Source organism: Manacus vitellinus, unplaced genomic scaffold (genome assembly GCF_001715985.3).
Source record: "Manacus vitellinus isolate BGI_N305 unplaced genomic scaffold, ASM171598v3 scaffold_23_pilon, whole genome shotgun sequence".
Taxonomy (NCBI): Eukaryota; Metazoa; Chordata; class Aves; order Passeriformes; family Pipridae; genus Manacus; species Manacus vitellinus.
In genome coordinates this window covers 3,375,174-3,398,035 of record NW_021939718.1, presented here as the reverse complement: position 1 = coordinate 3,398,035, position 22,862 = coordinate 3,375,174, and the positions used below count along the sequence as shown (strand labels likewise).

Below are 22,862 nucleotides of genomic sequence, written 5' to 3'. Positions count from 1 at the left end.
GACAGAAAAACTAAAACAAATCGGATGCTAAACACGCTTCAGCTTATAAAAGTTTTACAGACAGTAGTAATTGTTGAGTGAGATTTTCTTATCCTAGCTCAAAACACCATCTTAGTGAAATCACTGAAGTTTACTTTCATGCTACTTTTCTATTACAAAAGAATAGTGTAATAAAAATTTACTGAATAGTTTTAGGTATACAATTCAGCATGTTAAGAGACTGTAAATATCTGCCAACATGTCATACCAGTAGTCCATGACTATTAAAATACACATGGTATTAAGTGATTAGGTGCAAAAGTAATGCAATACCTTCCTCTTCACTGGAAGTCTTAGGGCAGCCATGAGGAAGATATGTTAACTGAACTTTGCGATTGATGCCTGAAAAATGCCCATACCTGAAGTGGGGACAAGGAAAAGTGAGAGAGGAAGTGGGAGAGAAACTTTTAAAATATTTTCCCCCAAAACTACTAAGATCTTGTGACAGGATATAATAAATCTATGCTGTTCACTGATTTGTGCATTTGACCACCATTTATTGAAGCAGTGCTTCGAACAAACATTAATTCAACAAGAACAGAATTAACAGAAGTAACAACTGTGCGATAATGAAATATCTTAAAATACGATCTACTACTATTTTTTTACAACTCTTAAAATTGGAAAACAAAATCCTAAAAAACAACAAGCAGCACTGGTAGACTGCACAAGTAATTTATCTATTCAGATGCAAAATTACATTGGATATCAAGAATCTGGTCTGACAGTGTAGATGGCTACTATTTTTTTAGCCCATTAACTTCTCAAAGCAGAACTCAAGATTTCAAACAATCATCATAAATTTCAGTAATAGCTGTCTGCGCCCTGATAATTTTTTAAATTAAAATTATCCACTTCCATTTAGCATTCTAAGATTCCAGATCTTTAACAAATCTTGAAGCCTTATTTTTTTTCTGTTGTTTTCTGTTTGTTTGGTTGGGGTTTTATTTTTTTTAAGTTACTTAAAATTTCAGGCATATTGTACAACGATTTATTTGCAATCCTCCAAGTCTGCTGTAAATAGACAAGTACACATGATGAAAATTCTTACTGGCTCTATCACACTTCTTATGTCACACTGCAAGAAGCAGACCCTTCATTTTAAAAACATGCAAGAACACAAAATTTGATACCCAAGAGAGCAACCTTCTCATGTCAAAAGTATACTGAGACACCAGATACAGCAACAAGTTCAATTAAAAAGACAAGAAGGAAAAAAAAAGAGCAATGGTCTGGTACAAACGTGACATCCTTTCTCTTCATAACCTTTGTGCTTGAATTATTATATCATTACATATTTGATAACATTGCAATCCAGGCAGTAACTGGTAAAACAGGTCAAAACACCAGACAGAACTTCGCTGAGGTCAAAACAGCAGACAGAACTTTGTTGCTATGAAACCTAAAAATTAGACACTTACATTTCTAACACAGTCTTTAGCTGTTCAAGTTTTGCTTTACTTTCTTCAATTTCAGAATCATTGTTCTGCCCAAGTTCTACAAGGAGCTGCCTTGCTATATCAAGCACTTCCTAAAGAACGGAAACATAGGATTTATTTAAATAAATTTCTATTTACAAAATACTACATCAAGAAAATAAAGACCAACTTGCCTGTAATTGTTTTGGTTTTTTCAGTTTTAGTTTTCCAGATTTATATCCATCACATTTTTCAAAGAGATCAAAAAATCTTTAAAAAAAGAAAAGTCATTTAAAATTCAGTTAATAAAATAGTACTTGAACAAGTGCCTCTTAAAGTAGACTAAAATTAGCACCTTTATACTATATGAAAATCACATTAAAACCTGCACTACACAGGTTAAACCAGATTTTATTCAAATCCCACTTCCCCAGAAAGCTGAGAAATAAGAGCACTAAAAATGTTCTTTTACTAACTTGCTAAGTATTTAAAAAAAAAAAGAAGAATATTCTACATATTTTAAGATGCAGCTAATGTGAATTCTTAACCTTCAAGAATGATCCTGAACAGAAGTAGGGACCAAAAAACAGAAAAGGAGCAGGACTACACTTCTTCAGTATGTTTTGAATGCGAGAATCTAGTCACAAAATAATTAATTCTTTTTTACTGAAATTTCAACAAATTCCAGGTCAATTACATAAGTCATTTTATAAATGCTAGCATAAACATGGTATCTGCCAGAAATTCTGAGTCATCATACATTGACAAAACTAAAGAACAAAAAGGTGTTACGGTAAGATGACACCTCACACAAGAATAGTTATGATAAAAAGCGAAACGCAGAAGTCACGGTCTAAAGGAGAACCAGAAATATTCTTTGCTGCATTATTTTGAATAAAGACATTTACAGATATAAACACATTTTCCTTAAGATCAAACAGGACAGTTCACAAGCCACGTGTTGAAGGAAATCTGTACAAGCAATTTGACAGTTCTGTTAGGAAGAGAGGTGCATGCTTTTTAATTAACTACAATATCAGTTAGATAAAAGAAAACAAAGCAAAAAACAATGTGCAATTATGCAATTCCTGCTCAACTCATTGCTTGCACAACCCCAAGAATCCTCTGCTTTAAAACATGGGCAATAATTTTTACCAAGATTTCACTGACCTCTGATGTTTTACCTCCATTTTCATTTTTTGCTTTGGTGTTCGGTCCCCGTGGCGTATTACAGCTATAACACATCTGAGCTCCATCCTGAAATTTCAAGAGAGTCATATTTCACAATTCTGCCTACAAAGGTCTTTTATTTAACATTAAACCAACCACAATCAAGACAACTGACAAAGTTGTAGACATCTGACATAACTACAGAAGTGATGGAAGGATATGTAAGAATATAAGGTTAACCGAAAATGATGTAAAGTGTAAAATATAAATACTGATTTTAACACTGAGGTAACTACAGAGTATCTATTTTAAGTAGTTTTTAAAACAGCAATTTTGAGGATCATTAAATGAGAGAGGATGTTTATTAGAAGCGCATATTAAGTTGGTGCTGGAACAGTGATTAGCAGTGGAAGCTATGCATAAAAGATGCTACACTTGAAAATCTGCTGTTCTATACTCAGCTTGACTAAGGGTGAGAAACTCTGACTGCTGGCATAGCAATTGTAATTCCTTCCTTGTTTTCAGCACACAAAACAAGCATTCATAGGCCAAAGTGGGTATACCTTGTAAAGAGAAAAAAAAATTCACACAAAAGTTACATCGGAAGTTTGCACAATCCAAGTGTAGCAACTGTTTTCTTACATTGTTCCAGAGGTGGTTGGCACAATAGGGATGTCTTCAGCTTCCAAAGGAATTGACCATGGTATCTGAAACTGGGGAGCAAGTTCTCTCATTATGATATTTCTAAAAAAAGGGGTTAAAAAGAAAAAAAAAATCAAGTAAGTTTAAAGCACAGCTTACAAAACACACACGAACTCCAAAACAAACCAGTTATATATATATATATATGCGCATTTTTATTAATGTAGTTTTAGAATACTAGTAGCCATGAGCCTCTAGATGCACATTTTTCTTTTAATTGTATAATAAAAACCTACTTAAACAACAATTTAAAGCTACTACAGCTGCTACATAGATGTTAGACTACTGGCCCTGTATTTGTAATAAACTTCAGCTTTTCAACTCCAGTTCCTAAAGGCGCTGCTTGGGTATGAATCAGTCTTGTTCTCTTAAATATGCAGACAATTAACTCCACTGCCCAGCTAAAAGTCCCTGATAATCATCAAGCCATTCTCAAAGAGTAACTGGTACCTTTTACTGGTAACTTCTCAAAACTCTCTGTGATAAAACTGGAAATATAGGTACAGTCTCTGGTAATAACCACAAAATTACAACACACTCTCCATCTCAAGAAGGTTGGTACATCTTGCTTATGTTCTGTTTCACAAGTGTCTCATAAAAATACACTGAACTTCAGATTAATACCCACATAAGAAGCAGTAACGTGGAAGAAAACAATTGTGCATCCTAAAGTAGAATAAGACAAAGTTTATTGCTAAAAAGTGTGAAAAAACCTGCTGTGGCTTAACACTGTAGTGTATTACCTTAGAGAATAAATTGTGAGGAAAAAACAATGAGGTAACTTTTTTAAAAGAGAATTCAACAGCTACAACAATTTAAATAAAGAGAAATCAAAATGGGTCTGAGAATTGTAACTCTAACTCAAAAAGTGACTTAAAGCAACAGGACTACAGCTGTTATCTAGGATTTCAGCTTAGCTCTTCCTCGATAATAAGATTCCAGAACATTACATGATGCAGAAAGTCATGTTGTACCTCAACAGTGCAATCTTACTGTAAAGGCCAGTTTAACTGGTCAAAATGGTATCAGCCTACTTTGAGGACAGCATTTGCCTTTTAGTATTTATTTACTGACTTATGATTCTCTTTAATAACTGATTTACTTTATTGTTTAATGTAATTACTTATTTTATGTGATATTTAATTTTAAATAATTAATTTAGGAATAAGAAATCTGTAGTATATAAACTGTACAACAGCGTGAAGAAGCAAATCTGAAATAAATCAGTAAACTCTTACCCCAATATCTTAGCACAATCATCATAGTACTTCATGGAGTTTTTCACAAAACTGAAGCCATTCACATCACAGACATAGGACTGTCCATTAGCACGCAGCAAATCAAAGCCACAAACTGTTTGCTGTTTTTAACAATAAGGGTTTAAGTAATTTATCACCTTCTTTATAATTGTTTATTCTAAACAAACTTTATATTTTAACAGGGTATTCATCTGAAAACATGACAAAAATATGACACATTTTATACTTAGTACCCTCTGTCAGTTCCAGGTTAGGTTCACTCATGTCATGCAAACATCTTCCCATTTTTAACTTTGTATCCCCAAATTGATTATACCCTTCCTGCATATCCCTAGCAGTATCAGTGTTGAATGTCAAGTTCACATATGCACAAACTTAACCTTCAAGATTTACAGCATAAGCAATGAGGGGCCTACAAATTCCCCTTTCTAACAGTGTTTTTCCCCTACACATAGTTTATAAGGGTGGCTGGCAAGAAATCACAAAAACATTGGAAAAAAACCCATTTTAATCAAAAATTGACAGAATAGTTTTGACACTGACATACTACTGACATCATTAGTACAGGATACTAAAAGATATTTCAACAGGTTACTCTTAAGACCTCAAAGTCCACTTTGCTGATAGAGATTCAAATCCTACAGGCTCCAGAATGCCATCACAGTTACATACAGGCAAGGAAATAGGCTGAAAGCCTTTTAATGGAACAGATGAAAGGAGGGTAAAAGACCTAAGCTTTGAACAAAGGAATTTTAAAACCATACAAAAAACGGAAACTAATAAACACTTCAAATAAGGACCTAGTCATATCAATACCAAATTAACATTTAATTTGTACCTACTGTAAATACTGGGTAACAAAAGTTACAAAAACTTTACTGAAACTGTGTTTGGAGGTGTGAAAATATTATGCACAGAATAGATACAGCGTGAGCTAGCAAAGCACAACAGCAACATGTGAATTCAGGAAACCAATGCAATATAAACAACTCATCCAGAACTTTTCAGTATATTAAAGGAAGAATTTTTCTAGATTAAAAAGAGATGTTTAACTTTTCACCTTCGTAGGCGTTCTGCAGCCATTACCACTGCTGGCTCTGTGCTCTAAAACCCTACAGAAGTTTCATGTAACAACTAATTAACACTAAATGTTTGATCAGATAGGAAAGTAATCAGCTTACCTTAAAGGCAAGGCATACTTTCCAAGCAATTAACTTCTCTCTTGCATTCAGGATGACTGGATACCTCACTTCTTTTCCTTCACTATCTCGTTCTACCTTGCCATCCAGAGCTGGAGACTTCCGGGCCTCAGCATGAGCATAGTCTGGACCCACTGTATACACCTGAATTGAAAAACAGGAGCTTGTGATTCAGTGTGATTAAATTATGTTACACGTATAAACACATTTTCCTAAATTTATCCCAAATGGGGTAACGACTTCAAAAGATACTAGCTGCTTTCATCATTGAAAAGGTCACACCAAAGTTTCCTCCTCAATGGCATTCTCTGCCTTCAGAGAACATCCATTTGACAGCCTACAATAACACAAGAACAGTCATCATAAAACTTGATGAATAAAAATTAATTTCTCAATTATGGTCGCACAGAGGTAAAGAATAACATTTTCCTCTCAAAAACATCTGCAGAACTTGGAGAACAGGTTAACTTGAGAATTACTTCAATTTACTTATGGAAATCTGGCTGCAGGAATAAGTGATCCTCCTCATTAAAAAAATATTTTTACATTTTAGACAGGACTAAACAAAGAAAAGATCTGCCCATTTTCAGCATGACAAGGTAGGAGCTTGAGAGAACAACTGTATCTCCCCACTGCAGTTCTGATGCTCACTGAAAGGAGTGGGGCATATGCTAGAAGAGACTCATCAGCAGCTGTCAAAAGTGGGCTACAATCTCTTTAATTAAAAACAAAACTCCAAGCACTGATAAAGAAGTATTCAGCTAAACCAGATGATTGCAAATACCAATTTACTGAATTTGGGCAAGAGGGTGAGTTAAGAGAAGCTGCCAAATTGTTAAGAAAATCTATTTTCTTGTTAAGAAAAGTTATTATTTTTTTTTCTGTGTTAAAAGCCCACAGCTGCTGCTTGATGACTACACTACAAGTAGTCAAAGAGATGCCATCCTTTATTTGCATCTCTTCATGTAGCAAGAAATGTTTTGGAAAGTTGGTAAAACTCTTATACTGTAAACTCAAATTAACCTACTGCAAAGTGTTGCACAAAATAAGAATATACATTAGAATATAGTGACTTAAAGATCAGGATTTTTCTGAGAAGATGAAAAGAGCATTCACCAAGCGATACCAAGAAGTTGATTGCAATACATAAAAGGGCTCTTTTGCCTAGGACTGGATTAGACCTCACACTCTCTACACCCACACTTTTTGTCTAAATCTCTTATGCATACTGTAAAGCATTTTTTCACATGTTTTCAGATAGGCTTAAAATAGCCAGAATGAACACAAAGTAATCGTCATACATGGCTGGATTAACACCTACTTTGTTATTGCTCTGTTTTAGCATTATTTTATGATACCTAATCTTTATAATCTGTTAAGAAAAAAATGAACAAAAGAGTGAGAATTATTACAAATAAGGTTAATGAAGGCTATTTTCTTCAACTTAATAAAATTTTAGCAAGTAACCTTTGTTTATTAATTAGCATACTAATATAGTTGGTAAAATCTATTTTAATTACAGATTTCTTTGTAACCTTTACCGTTCAGACGATAAATCTAGGGACCCTCTGTTAGCATGGGAAAGTAGATGCTGCTCTGCAACTAATACAATGCAAAAAAAAAAAAAAAAAAAAAAAGACAGTATGTTGGGTAATAAGCCTCCAGCTAATCTACATTGCAAGTACTATGTTTAGCCAGAACTCAGCTCTGTGTTTAGCTAGAATCAGAATTATGTTCTTTACTAATGGACTCTATTAAAACAATTAAAATTAATCCCTGACAGAAAGATACACTATCATCTTTAAAACTGACAAGATCTTTGATCACTCGATCGTTCTAAATATAAACAAGAACAAGCAGTTTTCATACCTTCACGTCAGTGCCATCTGTAGGCATGAATTCCTCATAAATATAGGAACCTGTTTTTCTCACACTGCTTTCAGGCGAATAAACACTGCTTCTGCTGCCAATCTGAAAGACATATTTTTCCATTAAAAATCTCATGGGCTACTGCTTGAGAAACTTCATAACTCCTTAATATAATGCAATTGTCCTGAGAAAACATCTTCTGCACCAAATGAAACAAGATTTTGATTGCTCTCAAAATTGTTTTTGTAAGATTCTTAAAGTGCATTCACAGTGTATGCTTCTTTTATCTTGAAGAATCTGCAGTGGCTGACAATCTACCGCAAGAAACAAGGGTTTTCATTCAATCTGCATGTTCTCCTGATATTAATTCTCTGATCTGCCAGTATTCCTAAGCAAGCAGGACATGACAGAATTACTCTGCAATCTTGCCAGACATCTACAGCTTTTTGACAGCTTTAGTACCGCACCCTCACCTTTCGAAAGAGTCTCTGGCTTCCACCCCCAGCAGATGTTGGATAATAAATGTAAACATTGTGGTCCTCAGCACTAACTGGCTTTTCTACAAAGGGCTTTTGGAAAATTTCTCCATTCACTTCCACGTGATCTTCTCCTTCAATCAAGTTGCATTCTGAAGAAACAGTGCAAAGAACTGAGATGTAATAGTGTGCTAATGGAATGAAATTTTTAAGAGATCTGAATTAATTTTGCAGGTTGAAATAAAAATATTGTATTACATTTTCATTTCTCTGATTTGTTACTGACTGCACAAAGACCTGATGATCATGTCTGCTGCACCAGGTCTAGATTATGTTATTTTAATACTATGTTCCTGAATCTCTGTTGATTCCTTCAGTGTCAGACAGGAAATAGACTTCTGCAGATGCCTAAGCTTGGATGGGTGGTATATTTTGGAAGTATTCTGGAGAATGGGAAGCACTGTTTGTCTTCTTCTTCAGTGCCTTTTTCTGAACTATCAGGGAGCTAGCAGGTGGACAGTGCACATCCTGTGGTGTCAGATGCCCAGTACCTTCCATAGGCTGAGAACTGTCTCATACTATGTGATTCATGCACCCTGCACAGAAGATTCTCTGGTATCCAGGATCAGCAATCTCTTCAATCCTGGTTAATTGCATGCAGAAGCTTTTTATTTGACTTTAGCAGCACAAAAGTGTCCTATTCTCTGATTACACAGACATTTCAATGTGAAATTCCCTTGTCTTGACCTATCATTGCAATCTCTTACTGTTGATGTAAGTTTTCATTTTAGTAGAAAAAGTTAGTTTGTTTTCAGCTACACAAAAAATTAATTCCAGTTTATACTCAGAGTATATCACCTGCAGATATGTCTGGAATAGATTTCCCTCACATGGCTGCTTATACTTAAGAAGGGAAAGTATTCAATAGCCTGACTTGTTTCTGCCTTCTAAGTAAAAATCACTAATTACTGTGGTAAATGTAACATCATGAATGCTGCTCTCTTTGCTGACATGTTAGAATCTCAGTAAGGAGGCCCTTAATATTCTAGCTGTTCTATGATATCTATAAGATGTAGGATGTCAGAATCATACTTTTCAGATGCAAACCTGTACTCCCTTTGGCTGGCATGGAGTTAATTTTCTTCCCTGAAGCTGATATGATGCTATGTTTTGAACTTGTGACCAAAACAAAAGTCTTGATGTTTTCATTAAGGCTAAACAGCGCCTACACAGCCTCAAACCCCCTCCTTTTTCATTCTGCCCCCCACAATAGTACTTAAAATGCTGGAGGAGAAATTAAACTCTGCATAAATCAATTGTCTAGCCAATGAAATTTAGCTTTCCACTATGTATGTACTGTTCTCCAGTGGAAACAAAAAGATGTTCATAGTTTAGTCATTGTATTTTTTTACCTTGGGGATTGTTTGGATCACGGTTCAGAACTGCATAGCGAGGAAGTAAAATGCCTTCAGCTTTAAGAATACCATAGACTTCTCTTCTAAAGAAAAGAACAAATGTTGCACAGTGAGCCAGCAAATCCTGTTAATATTTGCATTTTACAGTCCACAAGTAAAGGAGGAGAAAAATAAACACAATATTTTTTTAAATCACACAGGGTAAGATAACACATATAATACTCTACTTACTAATATAATGCTTTAAGGTCACCGACACAGCTGTACCTTTGCAGTGATCTCTTCAACATCAATAACAATGCGATTTGCAAAGCCAGTCCTTTCCTCTCCTCTCTGGCAGTGCAACAACAATTTGCATAGAGCAGTTCTCTTGTTAAAGGAGATTGTTAACATGAATGATTGAAAAAATTAATACAGAACAGCAACTGAAGGCATTCAAAACAGCAAGTCTGCTCACTGCTCAGGAGTCTCCAGTGTTTATGTATTCAGCTCGCTATTGTTTTATTAATATTTATTATGCATGACTGCAGCTCCAAAAGAAAATTCACTTTCAGTAACCACAGGATCTCTGAGTACCAACAAGTTCTGTCAAGTATCCTCTTTTCAGAAAAAAATACCATTAGTAAGTCACATGAATTGTACAATTATAGGAGCTTGTACAGCTATGTACATACATAGCTATGCTATATATATTTTCAGAGTTTAAAACTTTTTATTTGTTAAGCTTTAGAAAAATGTATCACCAAATTTCTAACTTGGTAAATCTTCAGATGTATCAATATAAAAGCAGCAAAAAAACCCAACATGTGAAGACACATCCCAAGAAATTATGCACACATTAATGAAGCATAACATTCACTGTAATTTTATTTAGACTACTGTACAATTATAGAATCACAGGTTTGAATTGGAAGGGATGTCAAAAATCTAGTTCCAACCCTTTCTCCATGGGCAGGGAAAATACACTGGAACTGTTGCTATGCAATAACAACAAATCCTTCCAGTCTTTGAGAAAAATAGCTTGCTTTTACAGGTAATCAGTGTTACTTACCTGTCTTGTATGTGATACTGCATATTCAAGTCATTGATTATGAATGGATTCCTGAGTTTTGCATAGGCAACTGCTTTGTCCAGTGGAAATCCTAAAATGTTTATTAAAGCAAATAAATTAAAATCACAAAGCAATACCAGTAAATAGTTTGGAACTTTAGCATTCAAGCTTTAAAATACAACTGGAGACTTAAGTGCAAGGATGCTCCCTCAAGTATAGACAAACACAATATCAGTTTAAGACAATCATGAAACTACTGCCTAATTTCTGTACAGTCTGCCAAAAGTAGTGTTCCTGTCTTCAGTTCCCTCCTCCTCCTCACTCCACATGCCCTCCACTTCCACAAGGCCAGAACTAAGGCTTTGTTTGAAAATATGATTTTTAATTTCAGCCTACCCCTCTCTTTGGTTCATTCCCTGGCCTCACAATAAAACTCAGATACTAGCAGAGATACAGAAATTCAGAGACTCAACACTTCCACTGAGAAAGCAGAATGCCTTCACAATCACTGGACCAAGTGTTAGGTCACCATTTCCACTGGCTCCACAAGTATTTGCCAATGGAACAGCTATTTCAATGCCATGTCAGATAGGACTTTCTCAAGCAATGAAAACAGTATCATTTCAAAAGCTTGTATTTTAAAAGTCAGTTGTATTATAGTAACAAGACAAATTAATCACTTGCTAGGAAAATACAATAAAACTACATGATAAAAAAACATAAAAGCACCCTCAAATAGCTTAAATAGTTTAAATTGTCAAAAGTATTTATGGTATCATTAGAAGATTTACCTTTAGAGTGAAAAGAAATGAGACAGTCACACAAAGGCCAGTTTTCTACTGGCTCGTTCAAGATAACATCCTCTTCAAATATCACCACAGTTATATACTTAAACATGGAGAGGCGCTCAAGAATTTCTTTCATTGGTTTGGACTTTGATTTCTTAGCCATTGAACAAATCCCAACCGCAATTTGTCTTTCTGGTGGCTGAAAAGGAGGCGGGGGGGAAGGTAAAATAATTATGTTTTCTTAGAACACAACAGGGTTTTAGCAGCACAATGCCAGAGTGGATATTTTCCATTAAAATTCACCTAATACTAACCTTTAGTTTAGTACTTAATCAGCTAAATTGCTAGCAGATAACAAAACGCAGCATGACAGCATATCACAATGCATCCTTATGAAAAGTGCCTCAAACAGGAAACTGTTTATTAGCTATATACTACTTTTTGAGTATTATATCAGGAAAAAACAGACACGATCAAAATCTAAGTCAGAAATGTCAAACTGGAACATCATCATACTTACAGATTACTCTAAAATTAACTAGCAGTTAATTTTTTAACTATGTAATTTTTCTATGTCTACTTAATAGTCACAAGGCTTCTCATCACCTAATATTACAAGTCAATTATGAACAGGAAAACTAGTGAACCAGAAAATACTATTCTAGACTTCTGAACTCTTTAGTGTATAAACAGTTTCACCCTTCTTTAGTATTCTCTATATTTACCTTCATGTTAAACCTTCAATAATTTCATTCCCCCAGGGGTATTTCTAAAGGCAACAGCCAAACTACCCCTGTTTAAAGCAAGCAAACAAAAAAACCACAGAACAATCCTTTAATTCAACTTACTGCTTTTTTGAAACACAGCCAACTACCTTCCCTTGCTAAAACAAACTTGCTGAATTGAGCTGTCTGAGCCGCTAATTTTGCACTACTACTTTGCATTTCCCAGAAGAGGTTTAGCAATATTGTCTTGAATTTAAATTTTTCAGGCACATTTACAATCAGTAAAAATTTAATCTGACTAGTCCCTAAAGTGAAATGACTAAAAGAAAAAGTGAAACACAGTTAAAAAAATGCCCTGACAACTCATGCATAATAAAATTAAGTTTGTCTTAAAGAAACCAAAAATTTGTAAGCACAATGCTAAAATGCAATTCAGAACACTCTATGAGTATAATAAACTAAGGTATAGCTTCAGATTAACGTAGCATGCACTTCCTATACACCAAGACAGGGAAGAACGAACTAAAACATGAAAAGTAATTGTGAAGCAGTTGACAACACACAAAACAAAAATTCTCAATAATTTTTTGCTATCAACTATCCAAATAAATAAAATGAAGGCTTATGCAATCAAGTTCGTTCCCAGAATCCAAATTAAGTCTGCAAAGCAGGCACAGCAACCTCAGTTGCCATGAAACTCTGTATTAAAATCAAGCACATGTACTTTAAAGTTCAAAGTATACTTAATTTTCAAGTGAGCTGTACTTCCAAACATTACTGACAGATTATTATCTGAATATGAACAATTTCTGCATTTACACCACTATTTCAGTATTAAACTTATGTGAGCTTTTGCCATTTCAATGAAAAATAATGCTAGAGAACACACAGAACAGTACACAGGTGCCCCTAAAGTACATACAGAGTCATACTCTTCCTCCTCGTCTTCCCCATGGTCATAGAAGTGTTCATAATCTGTCGATCTGGCTGAATCCAATAATCCTTCTCCATCTTCTCCACCTACGAAGAATCTAGGGGGATCATTCTCTGTTGCATTAACTGACATGGTTACAAGATCTACGGAGATCTACATGGAAACTGCAGCCTCTCTGGTAGCCGAGATACTGGGCATGTTTCCCGCTGACCTGGGAACAATAATGTCCCTGCTTCTCGATGCTGCTTGTGCGTTGTGACCACGTTGTCTACCAGGCACTGTTTAACTGGTATCATCTGCTCATTATTGGTTTGAGTTGCTGCTTCCCTGAGATGATACAACTTTTTAACCTACAAGAAACATACAAACAAACAAAAGAAAAGGCACACTTGATAAACAGACATAAAATAAACCCTTCTCATTTAGAAAAAGTGTTTGGACATTTGTATACCTATGAACAAAGCATAAGAAATACAACCGTGCAGACTACACACAGTCTACACTTTTACAGGTGTGTTTAGAGCAGGGGAATAATTTCAAAATTGGTATCAAACTACTGATGCAGAAATTTTAAAAATAGACAATATAACAGAAGTAAAAACTGGCAAATGGATTTTTTTTCTTAAGAAGGGTAAGCTGCAGGGTATATATTTTATGTGAAAAATAAACAAACAAAAATATTTTCCAATATTTGCAATATTTAACTCACTATCCCTGTTTCTGTTTTTTCCACATAAATTTTGTGAACAAATGGCAAACACACAAAAGTGCTAACAAAAACTATAAAGTCAAAATTAGGACTATTCCTAAATAGAAATCTAATCTTTCAAAGCCTGAGTGTATCTTCTCTGTGAAAGCAGAACATATGTGACAGCTTGATGTTTTTTTATTTTCAACAAAGCCCTGTCTTGTTTTCACAGTGAAAAATTAATAATTACAGAGATGTACACTTGCACTGTCTTCTGCCAAAAGTACTTCTAACCACTAAAGTATCAGTGAAGTGGACACATATTGTACCCTTTTAACCCATCATGTGAAAATAAAATATTGGCAAAATAACTTGTATACAAAACCAGAGACCCAGAGCTCAGGCATCTGTTGTTTTAAGTAGGTATCTGTTGCTTTAAGTTGTACATGGCTTTATAACATTAATTAAAATGCATCACTATTACTTGGAGAATTAACAAGCAGTTACTTGTTTAGAAGCTCATCTCATCCAACGGGTTTAGGTTAAGTTGTTTATTAGTCAGATCATTACACAAGTGCCATTCAACAATGATGTCTCAGCAGAACTGAATTTGTCTTTAAATACCAGTCAAAATTACTTCGGCTGTCCTATGAACTAAGTGAAGCAACAGTGAATTCCCAATGGGGATCAACCACTCAGCTTCCTGGGAAAGGGGATGGTAAACAAAGCAAAAATTGCCCAGAAAGAATCTGTCCTAATTCAGAGGTTAAGTGTGGGTCAACAATACAGATGTTCAAGATTCAAAGCTGAAACTGAGGTCTGAACATCACGATCCTGGACTGATGACAGAGCATTAAAAAGATTTATTTCTTAATACTTTTTGCTATGTATCTGCTCTCCTTCAATTCTGCTAACAAAAAATTACTTTCCCTTAGAATGTGAAACTGCAGCTGTTTGCCCTTTGAGCAAAAAGAACAAAATGAAATCTCAAACACCTAAGTCATCTGTCTCCTGTGAGAGTTAGGAATTGGGTGTTAAGGTAAATCAATCCTGTTTATGATAGGGTGACAAAAGTGAGCTTTCCGAATCCTGTTTCTAGCAAGCTTCAGAAAGGCAGAAATTATTGCCAACAGGTACTGGCAACCATAGAATTTTGTAAAGGTATTAAAACCAAAAAGACCCCCCCCTCCAAAAAACTCTGGTAAAGCCTGAAAATTAAGTTTAATAGTTCCTCTTGTATCAGTTTCCTCCCATGACCCAAATTCTGTACACTGGAAACAATTTTCTTAATAGCTTTTTAAAACCTGAAGTTTTGCCATAAAGAAGGAAGAACAATGACCTGATGCTGATAAGCAGGAGGTCTTAAAAACAGCTTTTAAAGCTTTCTTTCCCCTACCTCTTCCTATAGTGCACTTTGTGAGGGCAGTAGAACTTGTGAGGTTTGTGTGCAATTAATAATTAGTTATTTCATGGGGATCTCTGGTACTATCCAAGTCTGTCTGACACAAAAGGATTACTTCTCAAAGCAAGTGGAACCATACAAATAGACTGAAGTTTGGAAAGTGCAATATATTTGTCTAGAAATGACACAAAGCTATAACTTGACAAGCTTAATTCCTTAACAAACCTGTCTGAAACTCAGTGTCCTGCTACCTTCCTCATTCATCAGTCTGGAGACTGTTGGTGTTACTGGTGTCAAGTGCACTTGTGTCAAGAGAAGCTTCACTTTGTGGAAAAGAGACTTTGAACAGCCACCTAATGTGTCCATTCCAAGCAAACTATTTTCCTCAAGATTAGCATTGTTCACTTGTCTGAAGGCGGATGAATAACTAGATTGCCACTCCATGCTACTGTCACTAGGCCCCCAGGTATTCATACAGTTTATGAAAATAACAACAAAGACAAAGGATCCAGAAAAGATACTGACAATTTGCTTGTAAGCTACTACCTGAATTCACTGAATTGTGTATAAACTGGTATTCTGACTGCTGATGGTGACCAGCTTATCTGCCCAACAGCAGAAGCTGTAAACTACTGTCATTAGCATAAATTTGTGTCAGGATATATTTAAGAAATTAGCTATTTTTTAGAATTAATGCTTTCAGAGATAGGAATTAAAATTCTCTGCAAATGCTACAGTAAAAACGAGATATCCCCTTCTTTCTTGTGGTTTGTGAAATACAAAGAAACCAAGAAAAGAGACAAGAGAAATACTAGAGCAAGAAAGTGACTGCAACTACAATGAACAACTTTCACAAGTCTTCTAAAAAACATCTACAGTTATCTGACATAAAAAGTGCAGTAAGACTGCACTTGAATAAACACATGGGCTTCAACTTGTACACCAAGGAGAAATAATAAATGGCAGAGCATGAAGATGGAGCTGCTTCCTGCTTCAAAGGTATTGCCAGTGCTGATAGGGGAAGCTTCTAGTACATGATGTCCTATGCAGAATTTCATCTTCCTGCCCCTGGAGCAGGGAAGAGTCTTCCCAGCACCATTTTTCTATTTTAAGAAGTGAGCAGCAGTGCAATACAGGGGCAGAGACACTTTGCATTAGATCTTCTCATACCTGGTGCATGAGCACAAGCCTCAGACAGTCAAGGTCAGAAGATAACCTGTTTGTCTCAACCATGAAAGACTGCAATGTAAGCAAGATAAAACCCACTTTGTGATGGAATTTACATTGACCCACTTCCAAAGAGATAGCAGCAAGAACATCCAGGCAGCAATCTCCTACCGTGCAATGACCTCTCCAGGTAAAATTAACTAGACTATGTTCTCTTCAAACTTTACATGGGGCTTCTGTTTTACAGCTCACAGATTTAAAAGTCTTCAATGATTTTGAGAAATGCAGTGTTGCACCTTAAAAGGATTTTCAATGAAATGCATGGCGTGTCCACATGATACGTCTTATAAGAACTCCAGTGTTCACTTCAGTGCTGCACTACAGACTTTACTTCTAACAGAACATTTCTCCATTTCCACAAGAATATTCTAAACGAATTCTACAGGTATATTCTGAGAGAATAAGCCAAAACATAGACCTTGGTAAGTGTTAACAGATATACACACAGTTTTTCTGTCCCCATTCCACATCTTTCAGCAGCTCAGGAATCCAGCCCTTGTGTTTCCCATGCTTACTTAGACCATAAAGATTAGCATTCCAGTAACTGTCAGCAACAAATCAGCTCAACACAGCAGCAATGGTCTGAACAGTCATGAAAAAGGGGCTCAAAGTTTTAACAGCCACGTTTTGAATACTAATAAAAATACACACAACTCTGTACAAACAGAAGCATTTCACCAGATTTTCTTCTGTGTCTTTACAGCTATCAGAAGAACAAACATACATTGCCCCTACTGCACACTAATGGAAACGAAAGGGAACAAAACTGGAGTAAAAATGCTTCTCATCTGCTATTGCAAGAAAAAAAAAATCCAGCACATCATGCATTAAATAGCTATAAAACACAGCCAACCATTCAGGAAAACAACTTTTCAAAATGCCATTATATCATAACAACTACAAAACACTTAGCGAGATTTACACTGTGGAATTTAACAAACAGGTAACGGTACAGGAATCATAAGCGTTGCTCATCTGTTACCTGATTCTTCACATATATATACATAACAGTAACAAAACAGACCACTCCCCTGCACTCTACCCCTATATTGCTCCTTTTAAAGTTCCAATTTTTACCTCTGTAGGCACATTTCAACTGCATCCCTTACCAGCTTCCTCCAATTTAAATTAGGAAGTTAAACCCCAAATAATGTTAATAGCAATTTTTCAGGTAGTCTCAAGTGAGTTGAAAAAAAGTTTTCAACATTTTCCTGCTAGAACCACCATAGCCTAACATCTTCATTAACAGTACAGTTAACAGCAAAAATGTTTGCCTCACTCCTGTTGAGGTATTTCACCCATTTCGAAATTCTAATTCTGCACCATGATTTATGGTGTAACAAACCACCAAAGACAGTTTGTTGGGTTGCTGGTGAAGCAGAAAGTATGGTGACAGGGCAAGGGGGAAGCAAGGGGAGACAGTGAGAAGAAAGAACCAGTGGAGTCTGAGAGCTGACAGCACCAACTGCAATCCAAAGTGCTCTCCATGGATATGTAACACCTTTCTACAGATGATTCAAGGAAACTTGATAATACTTCAAACTTAAACGTGAGATTTTAGAACCAGTAACAAGAGCCCACACTCAAGAATAGCATTTCTTCAGGTCTGACAGATGACCAAGAAGAGACAGGAGCGCAAAAAGGCAGAAAAAGAGGGAAAGAATGCTAAAACACAGAAGCTGCTGAAGACAGCGCTGTGAGAAAACCATACTTGACCTGTTTATTGCTGTACCTTACACTGCAAAAGATACATATTCTCTCAAATTTAAAATGTCTGCTGTGTCATACAGTCAATTATAAAAAAATTAACATTTACACATGGATGATGTTCTGTTCTACCACACATCCTGTGAGATGCTGAGTGGCAGCTGTCAGCCCCTTACTTAGACAGACTAAATTTAAACAAATTTGTTGAGCAGCTCTATCCCAAAGAATGTTACAGTTACAGCCTGATAATACTTTTGCACAATAACAAAAAAACCCCAAAACAACCCAAACCTCAACAAAAAACCCACAAACAAGCAAATCAAACAGTAATCACAGAAGACACAAAGGGATATAAAGGTTTCCAATAATTACTGGAATTTATAAGGTCCAGCTATGCAACAACAAACTGAGAAAAGTCTTCTGCTCTCATCACTAAATACAAACTTCAACAGCCTTATGAAGTTTATCACCACATTCTGTAACTCGGCTCTGCTCAATAAAATCAAACAAGTAACTGCGCTGATGTACAACAGAAGTGGCAAGAAACAGGTTAAAAACAATTAACAAAGGAAAAAGATACATTACAAAGACCAGATCATACAGCATTACAAATAATGCTACAATCCCGCATCAAACAAACATCAAGCTCTAGATTTCACAATACACTAACATCATGAAGAACCTTCCAGAAGAGAAGATTTATTGCTTTCAGCCAGGCACTGGTTTTTCCCTACAAGCCAAGCACAGCCCTCAGACTGAGTGATGAAGAGCCATAATCTATGCAAATAACAACTGTGAACATATCAAGTTCCTTCTGTCTTCAGGAACACTGCAAATATTTTTTATAATGCATTACTATATAGTAGTTTATGTACTCCACCAAAAAAATTATAGCAATTTCCATTCTAAAAGAGACTACCCATCTTTCCATTTCAGTTTACTGAGACCTGAAGAAACATTCCTAGGAATGAAGAAGAAGCCACGAGCCTTCCTTGCCAGGTAAGTGCCTGCACGGAGTTAACTAGCAGAATTTTGGTAGTGGGTGAGCTGCAGGGGCCGGCTTCTGTGAGAAGACATGAGAAGCTGACCCTATGTTGGATAGAGCCAGTTCCACCCAGCCCCAAGATGGATCTGCTGCTGCCCAAAACCGAGCCCATCAGCCACCACTGGTGGTGCCTCTGCTATAACATATTTAAGAAAGGGTAAAAAACACTGCACAGCAGCTGAGAGGGGTGAGAACAACTGAGAGAAACAACTCTGCAGACGTCAAAGTCCTTAAGGAAGGAGGGGGAGGAGATGCACTAGGCATACAGATTCTCCTGCAGCCCATGGAGAAGAATCACTGGAAAGCAGGTGGTGCCACTGCAGCCCATAGAGGTCCACAGTGGAGCAGATATCCACCTGCAGCCCACAGGGAACCCCATGCTGGAGCAGTGGGATGTGCCCTAAAGGAAGATGTAGCCCACAGAGAGCCTATGCTGGAGGTCGTAGCAGCCCATAGCCAGAACACATGGACAAGTACGCTGTTCCAAGCTGGAGCCCTGTTTTATACAGATCATATTCAGTGTTCAAGTGGTGCTTTATGAACAAATAAATTCGTATATCAGAAAAGTTATGTAAAAAATGTGTCACTGTATAGTTAAGAATCATAGCATGGTTTGGGTTGGAGGGCACCTTAAAGACCATCTAATTCTAACCTCTGTGCTGCAGGCAGGGAACCTTCCACTAGACCAGGCTGCTCAGGGGTCCCATCCAGCCTGCCCTTGAACACTTCCAGGGATGGGTCATTCACAGCTTCTCTGGGCAACCTGTGCCAGTGCCTCACCATTCTCTCAGTAAAGAACTTCTTCCTAATATCTAATCCAAATCTTTCCTCCTTCAGCTTAAAGTCACGCCCTCCTCCTTGTCCTATCACTACAGGCCTTTGTAAAAAGTCCCTCTCCAGCCTTCTCCAGTACCTTTAGGTACTGGAAGGTATCCCAAGCTCTTCCCAAAGCCTTCTCTTCTCTGGGCTCAAAAGCCCCACTCCCACAGCCTGTCTTCACAGCAGAGGTGTTCCAGCCTCTGACCATCTTCATAGCCTCTGTACCTGCTCCAACAGATCCAAGTACTTCTTATGTTGGGGACCCCAGGGCTGGATGCAGCACTGCAGGTGAGGTCTCACTAGAGCAGAGTAGAGGGCAAGAATCCCCTCTCTTTTCCTGCTGCCCACACTGCTTTGGGTGCAGCCCAGGACACAGCTGCCTTTCTGGACTGCCCGTGCATGTTCCTGGGTCACGCTGAGCTTCTTGTAAACCAACACTCCCAAATCCTTCTCTTCAGGGCTTCTCTCAATGTATTCTCTGCCCAGCCTGTATTTGTGCTTGGGATTGCCCCAACTCAGGTGTAGGACCTTGCCCCTGTTGAACTTCATGAAATTCACACAGGCCCACTTCTCAAGCCTGTCCAGATCCTTCTGGATGACATCCCTTCCCTCCATCCTGTCAAATGCACCGCACAGCTCCGAGTCATTAGGAAACCTGCTGAGGGTGCCCTCGGCCCCACTGTCCATGTCACCAACATAGATGTTAAACAGTGACAGTCCCAGTAGCAACCCCTGAGGAATGCTGCTCTTCCTGGTCTCCACTTGGTCAAGCTGTTGACTCAATACTTGGAGTGCGACCATCCAGCCAAAACTGGCTGGCTATCAAATTCACACCTCTCTGGTTTAGAGACAAGGATGTTGCAAGGACAGTATCAGATGCTTTCCACCAGTCCAGGCAAATGATGTCAACCCACCAGAGCACTCAAAATGTGTTTTCTGGGCAAAAAAAACCTCCTGCACTGTTCCTCACACTCCATCCTCAGCAGTAACATAAACATGCAGGTGCTTTTACACACAGTTTTTTCAGCTTGGTGGTGAGGACATGCTCCTGATAAACAGAAAACAGGCACTTGAAACCACTGAGACAGGACGGAACAGAAACAGTATTTGTCCTGTTCCAGTCAACTGTTCTAACCATTAGGTTACCAATCCAATTTCATTTTCCCAATGCACCATTTATTGGCATTTCCTACTAGAAACAACTCTGGTCAGTGTTATTTGGAGGTGCACTCAACATTCCTTTAAATTCTATGCAGCTAGGTTAACTGACTAGCTGCAGTTGCCTAAATCTTTCCTGAAGACCTGATTATTTTCCAAGAACTTTGCCACCTAAATGTTTGTGCCTTAAGTAAGACTGCAGTCTGACCCTCCATATTACAGTAGCTCAGGGGACAGAGCTCCTGAGAAGAGTTGTACCTTGCCATGTGATAAAAGCCCGTCTGGTAAATATCACTCTATTACCTACAAGATAGAAAGGCAGTATTTTTACTTTTTTAAACTGGCAAACTACTACCAATTGACATCTGGCACGTGTTACAAGTGTCTCCTGCACAATCAGAGAACAGATAACCTTCACATTCATTAACCTCCAAGTTCCTTTCTAAATCAAACCCTGTCAAACACATCACACAAAGGCATTTATATTTCTGGAAGGTTTGAATGTTTCAGGAAAGGCTGGCTTCCAAGTTTCTACAGATCCCACTCAAAGATGTCAAAACAGCTTCTCCAGATTCGCACAAAGAACTTCAACGCTGTAGAGATGAAAGAGTTTTGGCAAAAAAAGAAATCTATACCACAATTCATTGGGTTCAGCCTCTGGAGCTCTGATCTGTTCTATCCACAGTTGCCAGAAGGAAGAAACTTTCTCCACAGAATGAACCAGACAGACAAGACAAGCCAACCAGTATAAAAATCCATATTTCTCATATACTGAACCGTAAAAAGCATATTATATCACTGTATGCCACAAAAAAAGTTTTACATAGCAAGAAGAGCTTTGTTACTGGTTGAATCAAAACTTGTTTATTGAGACAAAGACGGATTCAATAGAATTTTGACACTGCGGGGGGGGGGCAGTTTGGCGTGTTACTCGAGTAGAAAGATGACGCAGAAGGGAAGCAGAAGGGATGCAGAAGAGGTGGAAACAGAGAAGTTTAAATAGATAAGGGGACACAATGCTTAGAAAGACACAACACAATGCAGAAACACTGTGACAAACGACTGTGAGAGGACATGAGATAGAAATGGTACGGATGAGAAAGGAAACCACTTACTTGCAGTGGTTGTGACACTGATCTCCCCCAGTCTTACTGCCTGAGTGAGGAGAGTCACTAACTAGAGTCAACTATTACAACTGCCAACCCCCCAGCACTAGTAGAGTTCCCAGGTTCAGGAAAAAAAACACCACGGGCACAAAGAGAAACGTTAACACGGGGCCACTCACCCCCTCATTTCTCCCACCTCTGCTTCCAACAGGTTATTTTATAGTTCCAACATGTAATTGATTGTAGTTAAAACATGTAATCGATTCTCAGCTTTGGGGCTAACCCTGCTTTTTCCGTTTTTTCTTTTATTACAGACAACAATCTCACTTGCCCCCAGCTAATTCTACACTGAATTCATCATCAGTTTTGGGACGTTAACAGCGTGCCCCAAAAGCAGCGATCCGAAAGATGCTCCACTACCACTCCCTGTTCCCGTTTCGGCCGCACTACCTTTCACCCCGTGCCCGCCTGCACCAAAAGGCTTAACCCGACATTCCGTGCGCTGCAAACACGGACGCCCGGCGTGGAAACCCTCTCCGAGAGACAAAGCGCTGCACGGAGCGCCCAGGGCCGTGCCCTCCGCATCCCTCGGAGCAGCTCCCAGAATTCCCAAGGGACACAGACTTGCCCCTGCGCTCGGGACCGGGCCCCCCGTACTCTCGCCC

The 22,862-nt window shown here is 37.6% G+C and overlaps 1 protein-coding gene across 12 annotated transcripts in view; it reads right to left on the bottom strand.

The window, feature by feature from the left end:
* The window catches only part of PPIP5K2 (diphosphoinositol pentakisphosphate kinase 2), a 46,395-nt gene extending 24,168 nt beyond the window's left edge, over positions 1-22,227 (bottom strand). For 9 of the 12 annotated variants that reach the window (XR_003915811.1, XM_029959953.1, XM_029959954.1 and 6 more), the window contains exons 1-13: positions 13,034-13,395; positions 11,390-11,585; positions 10,599-10,689; positions 9,545-9,630; positions 8,130-8,284; positions 7,657-7,758; positions 5,770-5,931; positions 4,568-4,689; positions 3,270-3,371; positions 2,628-2,714; positions 1,652-1,727; positions 1,461-1,570; positions 313-398 (exon numbers count right to left, since the gene is read on the bottom strand). Coding sequence is in view for 9 of the 12 variants with exons in the window: in XM_029959953.1 (XP_029815813.1) it covers positions 313-398; positions 1,461-1,570; positions 1,652-1,727; positions 2,628-2,714; positions 3,270-3,371; positions 4,568-4,689; positions 5,770-5,931; positions 7,657-7,758; positions 8,130-8,284; positions 9,545-9,630; positions 10,599-10,689; positions 11,390-11,585; positions 13,034-13,177 (1,519 nt within the window). In the remaining 3 variants the exon portion in view is untranslated. Of the gene's footprint in view, positions 1-312; positions 399-1,460; positions 1,571-1,651; positions 1,728-2,627; positions 2,715-3,269; positions 3,372-4,567; positions 4,690-5,769; positions 5,932-7,656; positions 7,759-8,129; positions 8,285-9,544; positions 9,631-10,598; positions 10,690-11,389; positions 11,586-13,033; positions 13,396-22,206 lie in introns of those variants that run through there. The other 3 variants (XR_003915809.1, XR_003915810.1, XM_029959958.1) reach the window with 1 other exon arrangement.
* Positions 22,228-22,862: the final 635 nt, after the last annotated feature.